A 22,869-nucleotide genomic window follows, 5' to 3' on the forward strand; every position below is an offset into this window, starting at 1 on the left:
TATAAGCTTTATCAAAAAGGAACGTCTTAAGTCTAATCTTAAAGGTAGAGAAGGTGTCCGCCTCGCGAACTGAGACTGGGAGTTGGTTCCATAGGAGAGGAGCTTGATAGCTAAAGGCTCTGCCTCCCATTCTGCTTCTGTGGACTCTAGGAACCACAAGTAAACCTGCACTCTGAGAGCGAAGTGCTCTGTTAGGATGATAAGGCTCTATGAGGTCTTTAAGATATGATGGAGCCTTGTCATTAAGGGCTTTGTATGTTAGGAGAAGGATTTTAAATTCTATTCTGGATTTTACAGGGAGCCAGTATGCCTGTACTTATTGTCATTTACTGTCATAAATATATAAAAATACTGTATATGCTAAATGACAATTGTTTAAGGCAAAATAAAATAAGGAATTTGGCAAGGGTGCCAAAAAAGAACTTATTTGACATTGACTAGCATAAATATAAAAAAATATATAGAATGTAAAGACAACTGTGAAATGCACTCTTGCTAAACAGGATTTTATCCTAAGTCCTGTCTCCCACGCTGATCAGCGGAAATTAACAGAAATGACATTCTATAGTAGGCTGTTGCTTACGCCTTCATCTACACATTATTCATCATTCCATTCATGCAGCTGTATTTACATTGAGATATTCTTAGATGCTTTGAAAGGGGTGGCTGTGGCTCAGGGGGGCAGAGTGGTTGTCTCTAAATTGGAAGGTTGGTGGTTCTCTCCCCAGTCCACATGCTGAAGTGTCCTTGGGCAAGACACTGAACCCTGTTTGCCCCTGGTGGCCAGGCAGCGACTAACAGTACCGCCACCAATAAGGCGTTTCCCAACAGGGATTACAACAGTATAATATATGTTATGGTTTTTATATTGCATGCAGGTTATTTTTTTCCCATTGGATGTTATATGATACATTTTTTTCAAAATACCAACAATACTGAGTAGAAGCACCAGGTGCAAGAACATGGAATGGTAAACATAGTACTGTAAATTGCAAATGATACAATTTATTCCCATGTTCATAATACATACAGTATATGTGTAGATATATATAATTTGGGGGTGTAATTGATCTTGTGCTATGCATAATAGGTGGTGTTTGTCTGTCCTGACCAACAGGGGTGTGGCCAAGGCATTGACATGGGCCCACTTTGGCCAGGGTTTTGGCCCCATCTTGCTGGATGGAGTTCAGTGTACAGGCAATGAACTCTCTCTGGCGGAGTGTCCTCATAATAACTGGGAGCAACACAACTGTGACCACATGGAAGATGCTGGGGTGTCCTGCAACCCATACACAGGTCAGAGCCAGCAAAGGAAACACATACAGTACTAACTCACTTATTTATAATAAATGACACTGCTGTCATTACTGACCCTTGGTTAAACCAATATGATGCCAAAGACGTTAGGATATAAATAGCAAACGTTCTACTCTGGTTATGTAAGCAAGACTCCTCTAATAACAGGCATCAGGGCTGGCACATTTAAAACACATGTAAAGGATAAAGTAAACCCCTAGTTCTATGAAATAATAAACAGTAAATGATTACAAATCAAACTGTTTATTTTGTGTAAACATGAGACACAGTGCTTTCGGCTAACTTTGGCTGCTCTCCTTATTTACTCTCAGCCGGCGACATGGCTGCAGCACAGTGGTGAATCATGCCAAGTACTCCACAACAGCAAAATTGCAGAATTGAATGCAAATATCATGCTGCATGCATGAAAAACAATCCAACTAATTGGACCAATATCAGTTACAAAGTACCACAAAAATGTTAGTTGTATCTAAGGCAGCAATTTGTCATTGCTTTTCATTTTTCTTACATTAATTGACAAACATCAGATTTTGACTCTAGCAGGGGTGGCCAATCAGATTCTGGGCTCTGCCAGTGGTTATTTGGATGTTCAGTTCACATCTTCCTGTCAGTTAATTGAGCAGTCCACCACTATGAAATATCAGAAACCGCAAAAATAACAACCTTGAAATGGATTGTCAAAACATTTTGTACAAACATTTACCATAGAGGCCCTAAAAATGAATCCTACACAATTAATTTGACTTGTCTTGTAGGACCACCACAGTTTTAACTTGTTGTATCTTCAAGGGGCATGATGAGGTTAAACATGTTCAATGCTGGTTTTTCAGCAGAATTAACAATGTTCCCATTAGCCTCAGTTGTACCTTGTTTAGTGATAATTAGCAAAGGTTAACAAGCCTATATGCTAAACTAAATTGGCAAACACATGTCACTAGCACAACTGTAGACCCTGTTGGTCAGAACCTTTGCACTCCCTGAGCATGCAGTCTAATAATTAGTGTCTCCCTGTGTGGCTGCAGATGGTGCAGTCCGACTGGTGGGAGCGGATAGTCACTGGGAAGGTCGCCTGGAGATTTACCACCAGGGAGAATGGGGCACTGTGTGTGATGACAGCTGGACTGAGCTCAATGCCCAGGTAGTGTGTAGACAGCTGGGCTTCAGGTCAGTGCGTCAGTGTTGCTACACCTTTGTGCCTTTGGAGCTTGTGTATTAACCTGTTGCTTTATAACATTTGAAGCAGGAACAGTTACGGTATATACCATAAAGAATGATCTTACCAAGCACTAAACAAAAAAAGGAAAATAAGCTTTTTTAATCCAGTGGACAATATATCAAGAGTGTCCTGGATACTGGGCAAAAGATAGGGATGCTTAACCGTCCACTCATTCAGTGCCCAGTAATCCATGCATAACCTGGGGCTTTGGTCCTTCTTTCTCACCATTACTATTGGTGCAGCTCACCTACTGTTGCCAAATTGGGCCAGACGGGCCTCTAGGCTCTGTTGCTGATCTGCAGCTGGTTGTTGTTCCTTGCTATTCTACAGCGTGGCTCTGGGGTTATCAGGATATTGTGCTGCTTGAGGTTGGTGCAGCTGAGCGTGTTCAGCTCCAAGTGACCGCACCACAGGGCCAGATGTTCAACTTCCTGTCTATACGCAGACTTGTCACTGACTCAGATGAGACTCAAGACCACTTTGTTGTCTGCAAACTTCAGGAGTTTATCAGAGGTGCAGTGGTTGGTGTAGAGGGAAAACAACAGTAGGGAGAGCACACATCCCTGGGGGCACCTGTGGTGAGAGTCCATATGCTGGATGTGGTTTTCCCCAGCCTCACCTACTACGGGCCACTAGTTGAAAGCCCTTTGGTCAGCAGATCTTGCAGTTATTTCCCCTGGCATCCTGCACATTGCCAGACTAGCAAATTGTAGCTTCACTGGTTCTCCGGCTCTTTGGTTCTTCCTGTGTAAACCAAGGTGAACCCCCTGCATGAGCTGTGTGACTGTTGTGACAGCCCTTTTGGATGCCTCGTACAACCCCAAATCAGAAAAAGTTGGGACAGTATGTAAAATCAAATTAAAACTGAAAATACTGATGTGTAAATCCTTTGTGTCCAGTGTTACACTGAAAACAACACAGCAGCACATTATTTGATGTGATACCTCATCAACTTTATTCTAAATAAACACTCACTTCAATCCTGATGTTGCAACATATTCCAGACAAAGTTGGGACAGCGAATCATTTCTCATGGTGTGAAGCTGCCGTTCCTTTTCACAACACTTAAAAGACGTTTAGGGACTGAGGACACCAAGTGATTCAATGTGTCAGGTGTCATTTAGTCCCATTATTTTTGCAAATAAGTCGTAAGTCTAATGTCATACAGGACACAGATTATTTACACATCACTACTTTCAGTTTTAATTTTGATTTTACAGACCGTCCCAACTTTTTCTGATTAGGGCTTGTACCAATGTGCTCTGTCATAGGCCAGTCTTTCTCCTCTAGCCACTTTTGTAGCTGTCTCACAGAGTGGGCTGGAGCTATGAGCTTTAGCTTGATAGGTTTTTCATGCTAGAACATACATGACATGAACAGTGACAGTCAGCTGAGGGCATAATGCATGGGCTTGAGCAACTGAGCTGCTTGAATAACGGCAATTATAAAGTTAATCGAGCTCAAAGAATTAATTAGATGGACCCTGGGCTGGACTCCATACCTCCGTCTGTCCCTTGTTGAATTATCCTGAATGAAAACCCAGTGAGACCGTTGATGTTTAGCCTAATGTGCTCTAGAATTGCTGATAACTGGTGACTAGCCTTAGAAGTCCAAACCAATGCAGCAATGATGAAAGGAAGAGGGAGACAGATATAAGTTAGCTTGAACAGGATCCAGCTGGTTAGAATGTAAAGATGCTGACATAAAACTTCTGTAAAACAAAAACATTTGATTTACTGAATTAAAATGAACAGACCTGACTCAAATTCACACTTGTTTATGCTATATTCTTATATACTAATGCACCAAAGAACATTCTTGTATGTATTGTAAATTATGGTGGAGGTATTCTGTGTGTTTTCAACCAACGTGCATAAAACTAAAAGTCAACAGTATGCATGAGGTTTTAAGTTCAGAGAAAATCGTATTTGGTTCCTTCAGATTCTGGAGACAGTAAAAATTGATTCAAACTGCATAGGCAATGTATAGGAAGTTATACTAGTTATGCTGTTACAACCTAAATAAATATTTAGCAAACATGGCTATTTACACATAAATGTTTGCCATTTGTATCAGGTTTTCTTGATGTTGTCCTTTACATCATTAAAAACTGTCCCTACAGAGACAGATGTTCTGTGGTCATGCCTGCAGGGGCCAAGTAGAGGTGCCTGCTGAGGTGGTGTATGAAGAAGGCCAGGGGCGGATCCTGCTGGATGAGGTGCAGTGTCAAGGAACAGAGGCCAGGTTACTAGCCTGCACCCACTCTGAGTGGGGCCGACATGACTGCTCCCACAGCGAAGATGTCAGTGTCCGCTGTGAGATGAGAAGTGATACCAACGGGATGCTGGACCTGCTGCCTCCTGGTGGCAAGTACACATGTTGGTGGCTACTGAAGAAGCATATAGTCATTACTCCTGCTTATGAGATCAGTGTGCATTTCCCTGGTAAAGGCCAACATACCACAGGAGCAAAACTAGCATCTGAAACTTTATGACCTGATTAATTATCAACATAACAGCACATTTTTCTAATAATGTTTGTTTGCAGGCCCTCTGGTGCGTTTGGCTGGTGGTGAGAGCAGGAAGGAGGGTAGAGTGGAGATCTTCATTAATGGCCAGTGGGGAACCGTGTGTGATGATGGCTGGAGTGATGTCAATGCAGCTGTAGTTTGCAAACAGCTGGGATTCACGTTAGTATGATTACCCCATCTCTTATGCCTAACAAAACTAGACAAAAGCTCATGGAATGTCCACAATGGAAAGGGTTTAGTTTCTTAGGAGCATTGTGCCCAGAACATTTCATGGAAATCTGTGCATAAGTACAGCCTCAAAAAGGCACTACCTTTGTTTGCAAGTGGGAACTTTTTCTTCATGGTGGCACTACACAAATAGTCAAAGGGCATTGAAATCATGTGGAAATGTTAGCTAACAGAATTGTTTGGGGGAAAACCATAAAAAAATGAAGAGGCCAAATGCTCAGTTTCACCTACAGTAGTTCTAGGGATCAATAATAATATCTTTATTTATATAGCACTTCAATGTAAAATGATACAGTAACATATTAGGTTAAGGGGTTGAAAGAGAGAGAGAGAGAGAGAGAGAGAGAGAGAGAGAGAGAGAGAGAGAGAGAGAGAGAGAGAATGAGGACTCGGTGCAAACTCAAGTGCTAGTGGGAAAGTGTCTTTATTGCTATATTTGTTCTAAAACATATGTAACCAGTGGGGTTACTGTATGTGCATACATTTGTTGGTTCCTGTGAGAGGATCTGGGGAAGTATGGGCGACATGCAATAGATGTGTGCACAGAATAGATCACCATACCCAACTGAAAGTGCGGATGATCAAAATGACATTTTATATTGTAAGCATATATGAAGAACATGGTTCAAGGTGCCTCCAGCAGATCCACGCCACATGACCTCCCCTCCAGACAAAGACCCAGAAGGATACCAGACCACACACATATAGGGGAAGGAAACCAGTGTTAAGGTTGCTCGGACACGTGAATGAGCGAGCAAAAAAAGGCGGACCCAGGTAGCTGGCTTCGGTGCAAGTAGTGTCAGATTTATTTACAGTGCAAGCCACAATTACATAAACAGATAGGTGTGGAGTGATGAAGAGTTAACCAGGTGTTGATCTGCGGTGGTGGAAAACAGTCAATGGTGAGATGGATGGTTACAGACCGGGCTGCGGATGCTGGGGTCACTCCTGAATTGGTCATGGGTGAAGCGAAGATGTCTGAGGAGACAGGAGCATGTAATGACAGTTAATGGAGACTGTGCATCGACCTGTATGGTTCCAGGGTCCAGAGGAGAGGTCCGTAGTCACAGAGAGAAACAGCAGGAGAATGGACGAGAGCGTATATGCTTAGAGAAGAAGAGACCTAGGGTAAGCAGGAGCTATGAGTAAAACGTAAAGACTAAGAGAAACATAACTGGTAGACTGGAGAAAACAACGAGCAAAGGGGCCTGAGAATAGGGAGTGAACGGTGAGCAGGGTATAAATAGGGAGGAAACTAATAAAGTGCAGCTGGTGAGAATCAGTGTAAGTGGGGCAGGTGTGCTGGATAGTGTAATCAGGGTGAGGAAGCAAAACTAAAGTGAGAAAAGCAAGAGAGGAAGGTGCAGCCAGACATACCTGACAATCAGTGTGCGAATTATGGGTGTTAGCTTCCCCGATAGAGAACTGAGCTCTTCTAGAAGCAACAAAAATTTAAGTTTAGAGGTCACAAATAATCAGTAATCATTAGAAATGTTTTCAGTTGTAATCATAAAACTACTTACGTACATATGAATTTTTAAAATTCATTTTCTGACCCAGTACATTTTCTCCTCCCAGGACAGAAGAGTCACTGATTTAAGATTTAGTTGTATGATTAAGGTCTTAGCAGTACTTTCAGTGTTCAGAGAGTGTACGAGACTTTGAACGATGCCAAAATGGAGGCAACATTAATGGCCCAAAGAATCCTAATGATATATCACACACCCCTGAAGGTGATTGTAGCATTTCCACTCCCTAATGTGAACAGCCTAATAACAGCAGTGCAAACTGTGCAGCAGTCTGACTGACTTCACCTGCTATCAGTGAAGCCTATGACATGACTGATCGGAACATGTGCAGGGTTTTTTAATCATGAGTTGTGAGCTGCTTTCGAGTGTTATTCTGTGTGCCTGTGCGTAATTAGGCTACTGTGCGTGGGATCTTGTGTCAGACCGGCGATTCTCAACTAGCTGCTGAAGTGCAGCTCCTCAGCACATTTAGGTCGAGTAACCTCTCCCTCATCAACCCCACCCCATATAAACTTTCCGTGAAATGACAAATTAATTAGGGTATGAAACAAACAGGCCTACGTTTCTTAGTATTAGGAATGTGGGAATCTTGGATTAAATTTTTTATTAAAGTTTGTTAAGTCCTGTGCAGAGTATCAATGCCCCCCGAAAAAAGCACAGTGTAATTTGAACCCTGAATGAAATACTCAAACAATAGAGAAAGGGCAAAGGGAAATGAACAGGAAATTAACAAAGGGAGGGACAGTGGACAACAAGAGGGTTGGACTCCTGAAGGAAAAGTTCAAAATCTATTAATGTTTCCTAAATAAATAGATGAATAAATAAACTTAGAGCCAACTGGTCATGCAAACAAATTCAAAACACCAGAATGTGTTTTGCAGAAAAATATTGACTGAATGTAACTGAATTAAACTTGAGGTTTGCACAGTAGTGACAGTGGGCATTCAACAAAACAAAATGTGTACTGCAAATGTAAAAAGCAATACATATACACATTTACAGAACAATAACTAATGCTGGGTGTCTTTGTGTGCTGTTCTGTCAGTGGCACGGCTAAAGCTCGATCCATGGCATACTTTGGTGAGGGTCGAGGTCCCATCCACATGGACAATGTTCGATGCTTGGGTACCGAGACGTCTTTAGGCCAGTGTCCGGCTGAGGGCCAAGATGGACATGACTGTCACCACAGTGAGGATGCAGGTGCCATCTGTGATTACACCCTGGATTCTGTGGGAGATGGTGCCAAAACAATGCAGACCTGTGGTCTGAGACTCAATAACCAGCATCGTCGACGCAGGATCATAGGGGGAGATAAGTCCCTGAGGTTAGCACACATAACACTAATGCTTGAATGAAATGCATGTAAATTCACACACAAATGTCAGACCATATTCACTCACTGTCACTTTAAGCCCTGGTATAGCCGTGGAACACCAGCACATAGAGGATACACAGTATTTATACTGCTTCACGTACAAATCTGAATATTACAATAACTACCATTGGCTAAGATCACATTAAAGGCCTCAATGCTCAATTCTGATATTTTTTGTCATATCCAATATTTTTGTGTTGATGGTTCAAATTCATGTTTGTGACATATAGTTGGCTCTGGTGTGAACACCGAGGTTTAACTGCCACATAAATGTGAGCCAAGAATATGCAGATGACGCAACAGTCGGTCTCCTCCAAAGCAGTGATGAGTTGGCCTACAGACAGGAAGTTGAACATCTGGCTCTGTGTTGCAACCTGAACACGCTGAAAACAATGGAGATGACAGTGGACTTTAGAAGGAGCCCCCCCACCCTACACCGCCTCACTATACTCAGCAGCACTGTATCAACAGTGCCTCCGGACAGTGTTGCAGGTCACTGTGCGCTAAAACTACCAGGCCCAAGGCACAAGGACGGTTTCTTCTCCTGGGCCATCACTCTGAACAGTTAGTCTGCATTTATATCTATAACAAAGCACAGCAAACACCACAGTGCAATAACCTATAGACATCACTGTACATAAAATAGCTCACTTTTAACTTGTATATACTTAGAAATAGATGGTTGTTCGGCTTCTTGTTTACTTCAGTTTATTTGTTGCACATCAGGAGCCATTGAGCTGCACTCAACGTCTTGTAGTTTAACATACTTGGCAGTATCATTTTTGATTGAGAATATGTAACAGTGAAATTACACCATTTCCTCAAACACTGCTCAATTATAGGTTCCTTCCAGCATCACATGAACAGAAGCTTCCCTATAAATGTCCAACAAATTTGGAAGTTCCTCATCTCGGCACTGACCTCTTGCTGTTACTCATTCTCCATTGTCTGGTCTATGTGGTGATAACACTGACTGAAAGGGCGGCTGTTGCTTAGGAGGTAGAGCGGGTTGTTTCCTAACTGGAATATTTATGGTTCAGTTCCCGGCTTGTCCAGTCAACATATCGAAGTGTCCTTGAGCAGGACACTGAACTCCCAGTTGCTCCCGGTGATAACACCAGTATGAGTGTGAATGGCCAAGTAGGGTGAAAGTGTTTTGAGTGTGCTGAAAAGTGCTGTACAAGTATAAGACCATTTGATGACAGGTAATATGTACATGTACAGAGGAGTGAAACCACTTGAATTTTAGTCTGACCATTCTGATAGCAGTCACATAGTGAGAGTTCATACATGAATTGCATCTAGAATCTGCCAGAACTATCCACCATTAATAGGAGAACCCAATTAAAAGGCCAGTATTGTAGAATGCAAGTAAGAGTCTTTATTAAGATTAACAAATGAGCTGAGGGGTGAGCGCCTGGTAGTGGTGTTGCTCTGACAAGGCTCGGAGACAGTAGACACAGTCACCGTGGCAAGAAAAACAATTCCTCCTCCACAAGCAGAAGTCCTGGTGTAGTAGCAGAGAGAATCCAGAGAAGCAGAAACTGGGGCACACAGCATTAAGCAAGGCAAGACAGCAGAGAAGCCAAGAGTTCAGTCCAACAGGTTAGAATCAAGTTCACATTTCTTCAGGGGCTAGGCTGAGACATAGTTCAGATTCAGTTCCAAGGGTCTGGGGGGTACTCACAGTCTCACAGAGGCGTAGTCAAGGTACAAGCCAAAGGTCTAGTCTGGTTACAATAGCACAAGAGATTTCAGGTTTAGAAAGGCTGTAGGGTCAAACACAGTCAGGACAATCTGGCAGCTTCTCTGAGGGATGAAGCTGCTCATAAAAGGGCAAGTGCAGGTGTTGTCAATTGGCTCAGGTGAGGATGATTGGTGTAACGAAGGTAAAGTGACCAGGAGTGAGGGTAGGGTGGAACAGGAAGTGTCAGGTAAAAATAAGAGTCAGTTACCAGAAGTGGAGCTGGAGTTCATGACAGAATCATATATTCAAGCGGTCCAGTTCTGATATGAAAAAACAAATCAGATTTGGTTTCACACTTGTGTGAAAAAAAAATCAGATCTGAGTCACTGTTGCAAACCAAGTTCACCCCTTCATGGCAACAATATTTCCTGATGGCTGTGGCCTCTGTCAGCAGGATAATGCACCCTGACACACTGCAAAAATGGTTCAGGAATGGCAAGTACGGGTTCTGGTTAAGGTTAGGTTAAATCTCCAGTGGGGTACTGCACAAAACAGAATTAAGATAAAGACAAAGCGAGGCTTGACCTAGTCTACTAAGTGCACCATGGCTTGTTTCATGAAGGCAAAGGTCAAGCCAAGTAATTCGGATGAATGCTTGTTCATGGTTTTCTTCAACAGACCATGAGGTTGATCACAGATTCACTGATGCTGCATTAGAAGCTCCGTTTTATTTGGCCAGGCGGGCATGTGTCTGTGTTAAGTAGTGTCCTTAAAATGAACGGACTCCACACCCAACCGGTACAAACAGCATTGTGCTGGTCAGGCTTTTGAGCACACCCATCAAAGACACCTGTGTTTGATATTTCAGACCCACTGAGCGTGCCCACTCATGGATGCTTATGGGGAATTCAAGCTCATAATCTGTACAAATGGAATCACCCCAGCAGCCCCAGGATAACCTTTTGTATATGTGATTTTCAGGGGTGAGTGGCCCTGGCAGGTGTCTCTGTGGCTCAGGTTTCAGTCTAAAGGCAGCCATCCTCTGTGTGGAGCTTCACTCATCAACCCCTGCTGGATTGTGACTGCTGCCCACTGTTTCAAGAGGTAGGAAACAGTTCCCTCCTAGAGATGCAACAGTATGAAATCATCATTATAGTGACCAAAATTATCACAGTTACCAGTATTATCTACTGTCAAAATGTGTTGAAAATGTTCAGAAAGTACTTACACTAATGGAAATCATTCACTAATTTTTTTTAAAAAACACACCTATTAGCATTGCTGTGCATTGTGTGTGCATAAACATTAAAAAAAACAGCCAATAGCCATAGTCTTGTGTGTGGGGTACTGGGTTTGCCTGCTGCATACCCACTCTATAAACAAGAGAATAGCAAATTTATTATTATTGGTGAGATAATTAATGTCTCTTTCTCTCTATTATACACATGCTTATATTCAGGCTTCTCTCTGAGTACATAAAAACAAATGAGTTTTAAGAAGACAGTCAAATTATAAGGAGCCCAACATTTTTATCAAATACAGAGTGTTTAGTGTTCCTTCTGTTCAAGGAGTTTTTCCAACCAAGTCAATGGCTGTTGGATTTGAAATGAACAAAATATGTTGGATGACTACACTATGTAACATGTTATTGGTAGATTATAGTGCACTGGGCTAATGTTAAGAGACACACAATGCATACAGCAGCAAATCAATGTGGTGTTTTTACAAGACTAGGTAAGACTGAAAGCATGACAAGCTATTTGCCCCATTCTAAAGTCCTCACATCATTCAGTAAGCTAAAAGTTAAATCAGGGGTTAATTTGTGCCAGAACAAGCTGGATTCGGACCTGGCACTTCTCAAATTGTGACTGGCACCTATTTAGATGGACTTAGTGCCTCATTTACATATGAAACTAATTGAATATATGAATAATGCAACTCCAAATTAGACAAAGTTGGGACGGGATGTACAATCAAAATTTAAGTCACCTTAAGACTTGTTTGCAGGATGAATCGGACCTGGCACTTCTCAAATTGTGACTGGCACCTATTTAGATGGACTTAGTGCCTCATTTACATATGAAACTAATTGAATATATGAATAATGCAACTCCAAATTAGACAAAGTTGGGACGGGATGTACAATCAAAATTTAAGTCACCTTAAGACTTGTTTGCAGGATGAATGGGACAAAATGACACCTAACACATTTAATCACTTGGTGTCCTCTGTCCCTAAACATCTTTTAAGTGGGAAATGCTTTACTGTCCCAACTTTATTTGGAATGTGTTGCAGCATCAGAATTGAAGTGAGTGTTTATTGTCAGGATCGGCACATGAAGCTGCTGATAATAGCAAGGGTGAACTCAATTATAGAGCCAGACAAGGATAAGTGAAAAACTGTCTCTTTAATAAGAGCACAGACAACAAAACCATACCGAAAAGTACGTGAACACAAAACACACACTCGGGTCGAAAATACAGTCCAGGGTCAGAGCCAGCAAACTTACACAGCTGAGGAATCCACAAACGAGAGGTCAGAGAGGGAAGTCCGATAATCCATACATGGAAAGCAGTCCGAAGCAGGTGGGCAAGGCAGAACACAATGGTCAAAAAACAATCCGGGGTCAAAACAGGAAATACAGGTGGAGGGAAAGCTGCTTATATCCAGGTGAAAACAGGTGTAAACAATTGAGTGCTGATTAAAGTAAAAAGTCCGTAACTGAGATATGGCAAAACCAGGATGTTGTGTCAAAATAAAAGCATGGGAACGGAAGCCGACGGGACAGAATCCTGACAGTTATTTTGAACAAAGAATAAAACTAATGAGGTGTCACATCAAATAATGTGCTGCTGTACTGTTTTCAATGTAATGCAGAACACAGATGATTTACACATCATTGTTTTCATTTGGATTTTACATACCGTCCCAACTTTTTCTGATTTGGGGTTGTATGCACAAAGTCCAAAGTCTAATACTTTTGGCTGAACTAGCCTTTTACAATGGCATATTAGACTAAAATTTGATTAATTAAGTACAATAAAAACAGGCAATTAGACAAATTACATCACAATGTAACCAGCAAGCTCAGGTCACACTGGGTCAGTCCACACTTTGGACTTACTCCTCTTAGATGGATGAAAAATCTCCAGAGCACTGTCAGTCTGTCACTGCATTCCGCCATGTTTTCACTGACCCAAAGAAACCCACGCTGCATATTGCATGTGCACCTGAGAACCTCTAGCTAACTGTGGTGGATCCTGGACAATATTTAACCTTTCAGCAGGGAAGTTTTTCAAAGCTCAGTAATCATCTTGGTTTTAATGATATTTAATATTTGAAGCGGCAATACTAACCGTCAGAAATTTTACTGTGACACCATTTCATCCCTATTCCCTCCAAAAGTTGCTTGTTACCATTAGAAACATTTCACACCTCAAAAACAGGATTTGTCCCTCTCAGCAATGTTTGAATTGCTACATAACATGTTTTTGATTATCACCACATAATGGGCATCAAAATGGACACAAATGGGCCTTTATTAAAAACATCATTTTCTTTGTTTGCTTCTCCAGGTTTGGCAGAGACCCAACCCGCTATATGTTGCGCCTGGGTGACTACCACACTGAGGAGCAGGATGACTTTGAACGCACCTTGTCTCCTGAATGCATCATCATACATAAAAAGTACCATAGTCAGGGCTGGGAGTATGACATCGCCCTGCTGCGGCTCAAAGGCACAGAAGGCAGCTGTGTGGCATCCAACCCTCACACCGGTGCAGTATGTCTGCCAGAGTCAGGTAACAAGTGGGAGAAGAGACCTGCTTCCTGTGTGATCACTGGCTGGGGCATTACAGGTAACTTCACTGCCCAGACCAAATGACCGTAGAACTTCACTCTCCATCTATAGCACATGATGACACGCATTGTTAATGACTACAAGGCAACAATGTATATGTGGCTATTAAGCACAATTTCATTTGTCTGTCCAGTACAGACATACAGCAGGTCTTGTCAAGCCTGTCATCTATAAATTTTATTCACTGTATGTAGTAATTTGCAACAGCAACTCAAACCTAATTGGAAAGGGTAAGGTGATAGCAAATAAGGTGCTAGAAAAAAAGAGATTACAGTAAATAGAACGGAGTATAAGAGGGAACAGACAGAACTTGTCAACCTACACTTAAAATTACACTGATCTGAAGAATTTTGTGTGAGTGCATTTGACTTAATTCGAACAGTTTCATTGGTCCACTGTGACCTGTTCGGTAATTTCATTGGTCTGATGTGACGGCATGAAGCTCATTAGCCCGTAAAAATCCATAAATTAGCCGCATCATTGTTTAAGCTGCAGTGTTCAAAGCGTGTGAAAAAAGTAGCGGTTTATAGTCCAGAAAGTACGGTATATACAGTAGACTGAGGCCTGCTAGGTTATTTCTTGTAGCTGTTACAGCAGCATTTATAGAATACATTTGAACTTTAATACAACTATTTTGTTTTTGCTTATGCCATTTAATTTTTTTAAATGGACTTTGCTTTTTACACAATTAATGAATGCAGAGTTGATATAGAGCCGATCTTGAGTATATGGACTTGCCCTGTATCCTAACAATTGTAATATTTTTAGTATTTTTTGTGAGGGTCCTGTAAAAGATGATGATATGCTGCTTTGAATCCTTTTCGTTTTTCTTTCATTTGGATAGCTAGCTGTAGTTTTCGCTTTGAAATAGAGTATTTGTGATTTGCCAGTAACATTCTAAAATGTCGTGCATGCATCAAGGCCGGTGGAACCAGGATCATCACGTAGCCGCAATGTCATCGCTGTTGTCACACACAAGCAAGCGCTGACATTGATCGTCCAAATGTTATTGTCATTTGCGCTATAGACTGTTCACATCTTGCTGTGCTTTACTTTGATTTGTTTTTAAAATATCTTTTATTTTATATAATCATTATGAGGTGGGGATAAATTTTGTCAAAAATAAATCAGCAGGGGCAGGGATACATAGACAAGGGGGGGGAATGTCCCTCCGCCCCCCAGCAAATCACACAGTTCTCTAGAGTCAGGCCCACAACACACTTCATACAGGTACACAAACACAGATACTTCGAGCTATGCAAGATCAGTTTCACGCATTGTTGCCTGCTTGCATGTATCACCTGGAAATCCTAATGCAACACAAGCTGTAGTCTGAGCGTAACAACTAAGGGGCACTGTAGCATGAAACAACAAGACAAAGTGGAGCCCTTCTGTCTGGTTTAACAAAACAGCCATGGTTGACCAGTTTAACAAAGCTCTAGCTGAACATGTGTACATGTTTGTCACCTCTTCATTCAGACATTAATGCAGTTGAAAGAACTAAGGCCAAAATTTCAACTGCTTCAAACCATGCAATTAAAGTATGATGCCATGTTCACATTACTGTGGAATACAGCTTTTATGCGTGCCTCAAAATTGTTGTGCATGTGACATGCTGCACGGGTGTCCTTAATGCACAGTGTGGAGCAGGGGTATGCTCAAAGTTTAAATATGTTGAACTTTGACCCCAGTTGTGCTGGCCTTTGTGTGTGCAGCCAGTCAGCGTTGACAAATGCTTAAATTGTAGTTAACCTACTTGTGTTTATGAATTTCCCAAACTAAAATAACACATCATCATCATACTGATATCAGATAGAGACAGATGAACAATTTAAATAGTGAAATATCAGCACAAGTGCCACTACCAAGTCTGTTAAAAAACACATTAAGCCTCTAAAATGTAGTGATCTACTGCTGGCAACATTAGCACTGTGGCTAAGAAAGCATTGTTTTGTACAGCACCTCACTGAAACATTCTGAGCTTCAACTGGTAGATAGCGCCCCCTTCATCAGTCTGATAATTGTACATTGATGTTTACAGGGGACATACATTGAGCCAGGCACTGTCATTTGGCTGTGTGTACTTTTATGAAGTATGGTTTGTGCCTGAGTCAGAGGTTTTGATGTGCTGCACTAAAAAACTATTTTTTATTTGTACACACTTTTGTCTTTCTACATGTTAAACAAGCAAATGATAAGATGTAAAAACCAACCTTGTGTGTTTTTCTGTCTGTTTCATGCTGTCAGACTCAGAGTACTCCCGAACTCTGCTCCAGGCCTGGGTGCCCCTGCTTCCAGCCTGGAAGTGTAAGAAGCGATACGGTGATCGCTTCACCAGCCGCATGCTGTGCGCTGGAAGCCTGTCGGTGCGCCACCGTGTGGACAGTTGCCAAGGTGACAGTGGGGGTCCACTGGTCTGCCAGGGAGAGGGGGGACGTTGGGTGCTGACAGGGGTCATCTCATGGGGTCATGGCTGTGGTAATCCCTCATTCCCTGGGGTATACACGCGTGTTAGCAGGTTCCTGCGATGGATTGACAAGGTCATCAACAAACCCTACAAGAACTAAAGATGGGGAAAACACTTCCCAACACTGATTACCCAGTGTTACTACATGGCTTCAAGGCTTGTAGCAGGAGATGTTTATTGGTAGAATTAAGCATGCTGGCCATTGCTTCTGTGTTGTGCCACCTGACCACCTACACTGAGCTTTTCAGAACATTGGTTTCTTTTCCCACATCACTTCAGACAACATGTACATGACATTGTATGTACTTAATGCCAAATTTCCTTATAGTAAGGGACACTTGTGCTGTGCCCAGCTCTCATCCCTTGGCACAGAAAGTGAATGTCTTATAGATTTGACATTTGCCCAAACTGCTATATGCGCCTGTTTCTTGCATCTCTTCATCTAACCACGCTAATGGCTGCTTCCTCTTTTATTCCTCACTGACACCAGGGCCCGGTTTTTCAAAAGGTTTAATCCGGATAAAATTGATCCGGATTCAGTAATCCTTTTTTTTCGATCCGTGATCACGTAATCCAGCTTACTTCTTGAGCCAGTTTTTCAAAGCAACATCGGATTGGATCAATCTGATCTGGATAGGAACTTTTCAGGATCACCAAATCTGGATAACCAGTGCTCAAACAGGATAGGAAATCACAATGTAGAACTATAGATATGTAAAGAGCAACAAGTAGAATAGCCAGTGTGGGGTCAATATACGTTTATTATTATTTGAAATGAAAACACACACATTTAAAAGAAACTAAACACAAGAAAAACCCCACCCCATCCTCTTCCAGCAGTCCGCTCATCTGAGACCTACAACACAAACACTGTACATCGAGGATATTTATAACAAGTTTCAAATATAGATGTATTGAATTAAGAAAAGTGACCTAATGTCAAATACTCCACACTAATTTCAGACTTCCTCATCTGATGTGGAGAGACCAGCTTGTCTGAGCGTAGCCTTTAGGAGGCGGATCTCAAGTCTGGCCTTGGTTTGCTGCAGTTTGGTCAGAGTCAGTTGTTCCTCTGCCAGATGAAGCTGTGCTTCTGCCCTTTCAGTCTCTTTTTGCAGAAGTGCCTTGTAATCATCATCTTTGTTTGATGAAGGGCGCTTCAAGCCTTTGCTCTGAGATCCTGTGGCAACTACCACTGGCTCAACCAATGAGGATCCAGCTTCTTCCTCAGGAACAGAGCTGAGATTCAATATAAATACGCTCTCTGGATCAGCCTCAGGAGGAACTGGCAGATTCACCTCCTCCTCCTCAATCCAAGGCTCGCCATCCCCTACAACACCTTGAATACCATGAAGAGCTTGCGACTTCTCACCTCCAATGATGTCGAGGACCACATCTGTGTAATCCCCCCTCTTAAATGGCTTGTTGCCTGTTTGTGGGTTTTTGGCTTCAGCATGGTCCTTTGTTGCCCTGGCCTTAAGATTCTTCCACCGCAATTTGATTTGGTCTGTGGTCCTCCTCTGGCCAGACCCTATGGCATTCACATTGTCTGTGATTAAAATCCAAACATCATTTTTCTTTTTGTTGGTATCCTTAGCAGAAATAAAACTTCCCACTATTGTTCCATAATGGCACCGAACACCCTCTAGTAGTGCATTGGTTTCAGCAGCAGTGAAGTTACAGCTTCTTGAGTCCATGGTTCCGTTGCTTTACTATAGTGAACATTGTTCATCAATTATAGGCGTTGGGTCCAATTGCCTCAATTGAACACAAGCCACACCTACTCAGTTGTAATAGGTGTGTCCGAAAAGACCAACTACACCGCCATATAGATCAGCCTTTCTCAGAGGAGTCACAGAGAGACAGTGAAATGGCAGGTGTTGTCCACCGCCACCACCACTTTGCCAGGAGAGGATACCGTCAAAGGGTGTATGTTGAACGTACCAAGCCACTGGAGCAATACACCACTGAGGAGCTGTATGTCCGGTTTCGCTTTGGGAAGGCTGATATAGAGTACCTTGTGAACCTTCTCAGGCCGAAACTTCAACACAGAACCCAAAGGAGTCACGGTCTGTCTGTGGAAGAGCAGATCCTCATTGCTCTCCGATTTTATGCATGTGGGACTTTCTATCAGGTTGTTGGTGACTATATGGGAGTGGTGAAATCAGCTGTGTGTGATGTGGTGAGAGATGTGTCAATCGCACTGGCCAGCCTGGCCAATGAATTTGTTTCTTTTCCAAAGGACAACCAGATTGCCCAGGCCAAGCGCAGCTTTTTTCTTTTGGGGAATATGCCCAATACTATTGGAGCAATCGACTGCACACATGTGCATATACAAGCACCTCGTGAGAATGAATGGGAGTTTATAAACAGAAAGGGGAGGCACAGCATCAATGTCCAACTTGTGTGTGATGCTGACCTCATCATCACCAACTGCGTTGTCAAGTGGCCTGGGTCTGAACATGATGCACGCATCCTGAGGGGGAACGCTCTATATAGAGACCTCCAAACCAACCGACCGGATGGCATAATATTAGGAGACAGTGCCTACCCACTCCTACCATGGCTGATGACTTCGTTTCTAACAGCAAATACACTGGCGCAGGCACGCTTCAACACTGCTCATTGCAGAGCAAGATGTGCAATTGAGCGTTTAAATGGAGTTCTTAAGAGGCGCTTTGCATGCCTTAACTACCTGAGAGCGGAACCACAGAAAGCATGCAACATAACCCTTGCCTGTATTGTCCTGCACAACATTGCTACTAAGCGCAATGTCCCTCTCTGTGCTGACAATGATGCACCTGAGCCCCTTGGAGACCCTAACCAACCTCCTGCATTCTGCCAGAACGAGCAAACAGGACGTGCAACAAGGGACGCAATAGTTAGACACTATTTCTGATTTGGAATTGTTTTGGACTTCAAAAAGCAGTGATTGCCATTCTTTGCATTTTAGGGGTTATTCTGTAATCATTGCATGCATCACTAATAAATATTCTAAGAACAAAATTAGTTCGATTGTGATGAATATATATATATCAATTAGTGACAGAATACAATTTATTGTTTTCTGTCAATTTTGACAGCTGTTTGGGGGATTATTGTATGAGGCCGAACTCTGTCTACTTTGCTGTAGGCCTATACTGAAAGGCTGAATACGTTAAAGCCTACCTAATCACTGTAGCCTTACGGATGAACAAATAAAATTAAAACCTTATGAATAAATAGGATATCTTGTATGATACTGCATGATCCAAATATAGTATTATTTGATACATTTTTAAGGTTTTCATAACATTTTGGGCATGGAATCCACGCTGAATCCACCCTTCTGATGGGATCAGTTTAATCCAGATTTTCTGGATCAAAGTGATCCAAATCCTACAAAAAAGTTCTGAAAAACCCTAAATGAAGGTTTGATCCGGATCAAAACCAAGATTGGATTACATGATCTAATCCGATTATGTAATCCGTTTCTTCTTTTGAAAAACCCCCGGGCCCAGGGTATTTAAAATTGATCTGACAACAACAACAAAAAACACCAAAAATGTCCTTATCTTGCAGCATAAAAAAAGTTTATTAGGCATGTATGTTGAACATATGGTTGTACTCCTACACAGTACTAGCCCTCCAGCCTACGGAAACCTATGAACCCCATGAAGACCTCTAAAAATGGCACAGTTTAATATTTCTACACTAAGCTAATTGAGTGACGTTGCATTAAAAAATTCAATTGTTACAAGTATACTGAGTCGCCTTTTCTTCAAGCAGGCCACAGCCAGTGAAAGAATGACAACAACAGAAAAAAGCAATTACAAATGAAATTATCTAGTACAGCCAAGTAATTTTGTTTGTAAGTACATTTGAAAGCAAAGCTGACCAAAGTGCTGTACAAGACTAAGAAAAAATTGAGATGCACCAATTGCAATTTTTTTGGCCGATTCCAAGTCTGACCTGCCCATTCTGATTTTCTTTCTTTCTAAAAACTGTAATTGACAGCATAGACGAACATTTCTGTAACTTTATTTAATGAAAATTTTAACTGTAATAAAAATAAAACATCATATTACCTTTTACACTTTGCTGCTTTCTCTAACTCTTTTTAACAGACTTCTAACTAAAATGTAGTGCATGTTCATACTTCTCTGAATGTAAAAAGGTAACAGAAACAGAAGAAGGTTTGTTACATCAATCCCACTGAACATGCGGTTCTTTTAAAAGTGTGTGCAGTCTTCATTTGCTGTGTTTTAGGATGGGTTGGCTAATGGTAGACTACGTAGTGTAGGCTACATGCATTTCATGTGCAACCAGTAATTCCCTCACTTTGTACTATTTGTCAGAGTTTTGGACTGTAGTTTCCCCCTCTACAAGGTGTTTCTGTGAGATCCTTTGTGCACCTTTTGTACACCAAGCGCTTCTAATGTGTGAGTGAACATAGTGAACATGTGCCCAGTTTAGCCATGAATGGAAGCAGCATGTCTTTTTGTCTTCGTCTCAGTAAGCATCTGCTTTATCCTACATTTACATTTTTTCTGTTTCACCAAATTTCCTTTCTTGCATAGAAAGAAAAATCTTCTCAGAGCTGTTAATTCAGTTTAACTCCTGTTAGCTTGACACAGCATCCAACCATTACTAAAATGAATCCATACTTAATTTTTTCAACACATTTCACAGGTTTCCTTAGCATCTCTACATTCAGATTCTGCTATTACAAACACTGTACAGTACACAACTTTCATCTACAGTTTTGTGATGTTTAGAAAAAGTAATGAAAGCAGTGAGTGAAAGCAGCATGTCCTTCTGTCTCAACAACCATCTGCTTTATGAGCTGAAATGGTGACAACACTCACCCAGGTCCGGAGCTAACTCGTGACTGACTAACGCCACCTGCTGACATAAACAGGACTTCTGCAAGGCAGGAAAGGAAGATCTGACCCCTAGTATTGCATGGTTACAAATGAGGATTTTGAAAGCAAAATGCAACAAAATTGTTTATTTCACAGTCTTTTCTAATTGTGAACAGATACAGTAAGGAAACAAACATAGATACACAGCAAAGAGTAAATGGGGATATTTCAGCGAGAATTAAAAGCCAAGGAGATTTTTTAAAGTGGGGATTTAAAAGTCACCAGGGTTGGCACATTCCTAATGTTGAAGGGTGGAGGGCTCCGCAGTTTAGGAGCCGTTACCAGCACGCTACCCTCTGAGCTTCAGTCTAAGCCTTGGAACAATCAAAAGCAACCTGTCAGATGATCTAGTGGTACAGATGACATGTAAGAGGACTTCTAGGAGCAAGACTGACAAATTGAGCAGCTATGCGATTTGTAGTCAGTTTGTGTCTTTTTATGGTTGTTTGTGTCCTTTTGTAGTTGTTTAGTGTTTGGTTTTAGACATTTTGTGTCAACTTTTACTTGTTTTGCATCTCTTTGTATTCATTTTGCACCTATTTTTACTTGTTTAGTGTGTATTTTTTAATTGCTTTGCATCTCCTTGTGGTTGTTCTGTGTCTGTTTGGCACATTTTTGCAGTCATTTCGTTGTGTCTGTGGTCTTTTCTGTCTTTAATTTTGTGTCTTTATTGGTTCTGTATTTCTTCATAGTTTGTCTGTCTGCTTTTCTCATTCTCTGGATTTTTGTAGTTGTTGTGTAGTCATTTGATTGTCTATTCACTGGAAAGTTTAACCTTCCTTTCACTGTTCTCTGGTCAAGGGGCCTGCTGACCGCTTGGGCCCATTAGGCCCATTCAGTAATCCATCCATGCCTTGATGGTGCATGTAGGTGTGAAAGCTCAAAGTGGAAGGACAGCGCCGACACACTGAATGACCTAAGAACAAACAATAGCATACTAAATTATGTGATACCAAACTCTATGTGTAAGACTGAAGTGTTTACAAAGAGGTATATTTTTTCTGTTCTGTTCTGCATCAAAGTGCAATTTACATGTACATTTTATCATTTATTTGGGAAAAAACATCAATGTTGGCTTTGTTAGGCTGTATTTATGTATTAATTTTGATATGGTCATATTCCACTATGAGGCTGGGGAAACAAAGACATTATTATATAGATTTTGTACTATCTCAACCACAGAACATGGGTAACCTGTTTAGCCACAAGGCTCCTAGTGGAGACTAGCTGGCAAATCTCCATTCAAACTTCAAGCCCTTTTTCATCTTTCTGAAATCTTTCATTAATAGTCAAAACATGATTATATTCTGCACAATCCCCTCACAGCTGCTTCTATAGCCCTACTGTATAATCAATGGTTTACAAAACTGGAAAGAATTCTCACAAATAGACAAAAAATATCAGCCCTAAAATCACAATTTCTATAGCATTCATTTAATTTCTTCACTGCTCACACTTTTTCACTGATTTATTCATAATCTGATGATTGTACTGTGTTCTCTATCAATGGTAAATTGTTTTTAAGGGCACTCAACACTTCCTTATGATGTTTAAAAAGCCTTATAAGGAAGGAATTACTGCCTAAATTGCCAGAAGACCTTTAAAGTGAAACAGGCTGAGGAAGCGTTAATCTGAACTATCCATCCATCCATCCATTTTCTTCCGCTTATCCGGGGCCGGGTCGCGGGGGCAGCAGTCTAAGCAAAGATGCCCAGACCTCCCTCTCTCCAGACACTTCCTCCAGCTCCTCCGGGGGAA

At 41.6% G+C, this 22,869-nt stretch overlaps 2 protein-coding genes across 5 annotated transcripts in view; both read left to right on the top strand.

The window, feature by feature from the left end:
- Positions 1-16,567, top strand: part of LOC109964348 (neurotrypsin) — a 26,155-nt gene extending 9,588 nt beyond the window's left edge. For 2 of the 4 annotated variants that reach the window (XM_020607588.1, XM_020607589.1), the window contains exons 6-13: positions 1,118-1,296; positions 2,340-2,481; positions 4,685-4,977; positions 5,081-5,222; positions 7,866-8,144; positions 10,864-10,986; positions 13,458-13,738; positions 15,988-16,567. In XM_020607588.1, the coding sequence (XP_020463244.1) occupies positions 1,118-1,296; positions 2,340-2,481; positions 4,685-4,977; positions 5,081-5,222; positions 7,866-8,144; positions 10,864-10,986; positions 13,458-13,738; positions 15,988-16,307 (1,759 nt within the window). In that variant the 3' untranslated portion in view covers positions 16,308-16,567. The remainder of the gene's footprint in view (positions 1-1,117; positions 1,297-2,339; positions 2,482-4,684; positions 4,978-5,080; positions 5,223-7,865; positions 8,145-10,863; positions 10,987-13,457; positions 13,739-15,987) is intronic. The other 2 variants (XM_020607590.1, XM_020607591.1) reach the window with 2 other exon arrangements.
- A 143-nt stretch (positions 16,568-16,710) lies between these two features.
- On the top strand, positions 16,711-19,691 carry LOC109964349 (putative nuclease HARBI1). The gene is made up of 2 exons (XM_020607592.1): positions 16,711-16,827; positions 18,018-19,691. Exon 2 carries the CDS (start codon positions 18,078-18,080, stop codon positions 19,104-19,106), a length of 1,029 nt encoding a protein of 342 aa, XP_020463248.1. The 5' UTR covers positions 16,711-16,827; positions 18,018-18,077; the 3' UTR covers positions 19,107-19,691.
- The last annotated feature ends 3,178 nt before the right edge of the window (positions 19,692-22,869 follow it).

This window comes from Monopterus albus, unplaced genomic scaffold, assembly GCF_001952655.1.
Source record: "Monopterus albus unplaced genomic scaffold, M_albus_1.0 scaffold87.1, whole genome shotgun sequence".
Lineage (NCBI taxonomy): Eukaryota > Metazoa > Chordata > Actinopteri > Synbranchiformes > Synbranchidae > Monopterus > Monopterus albus.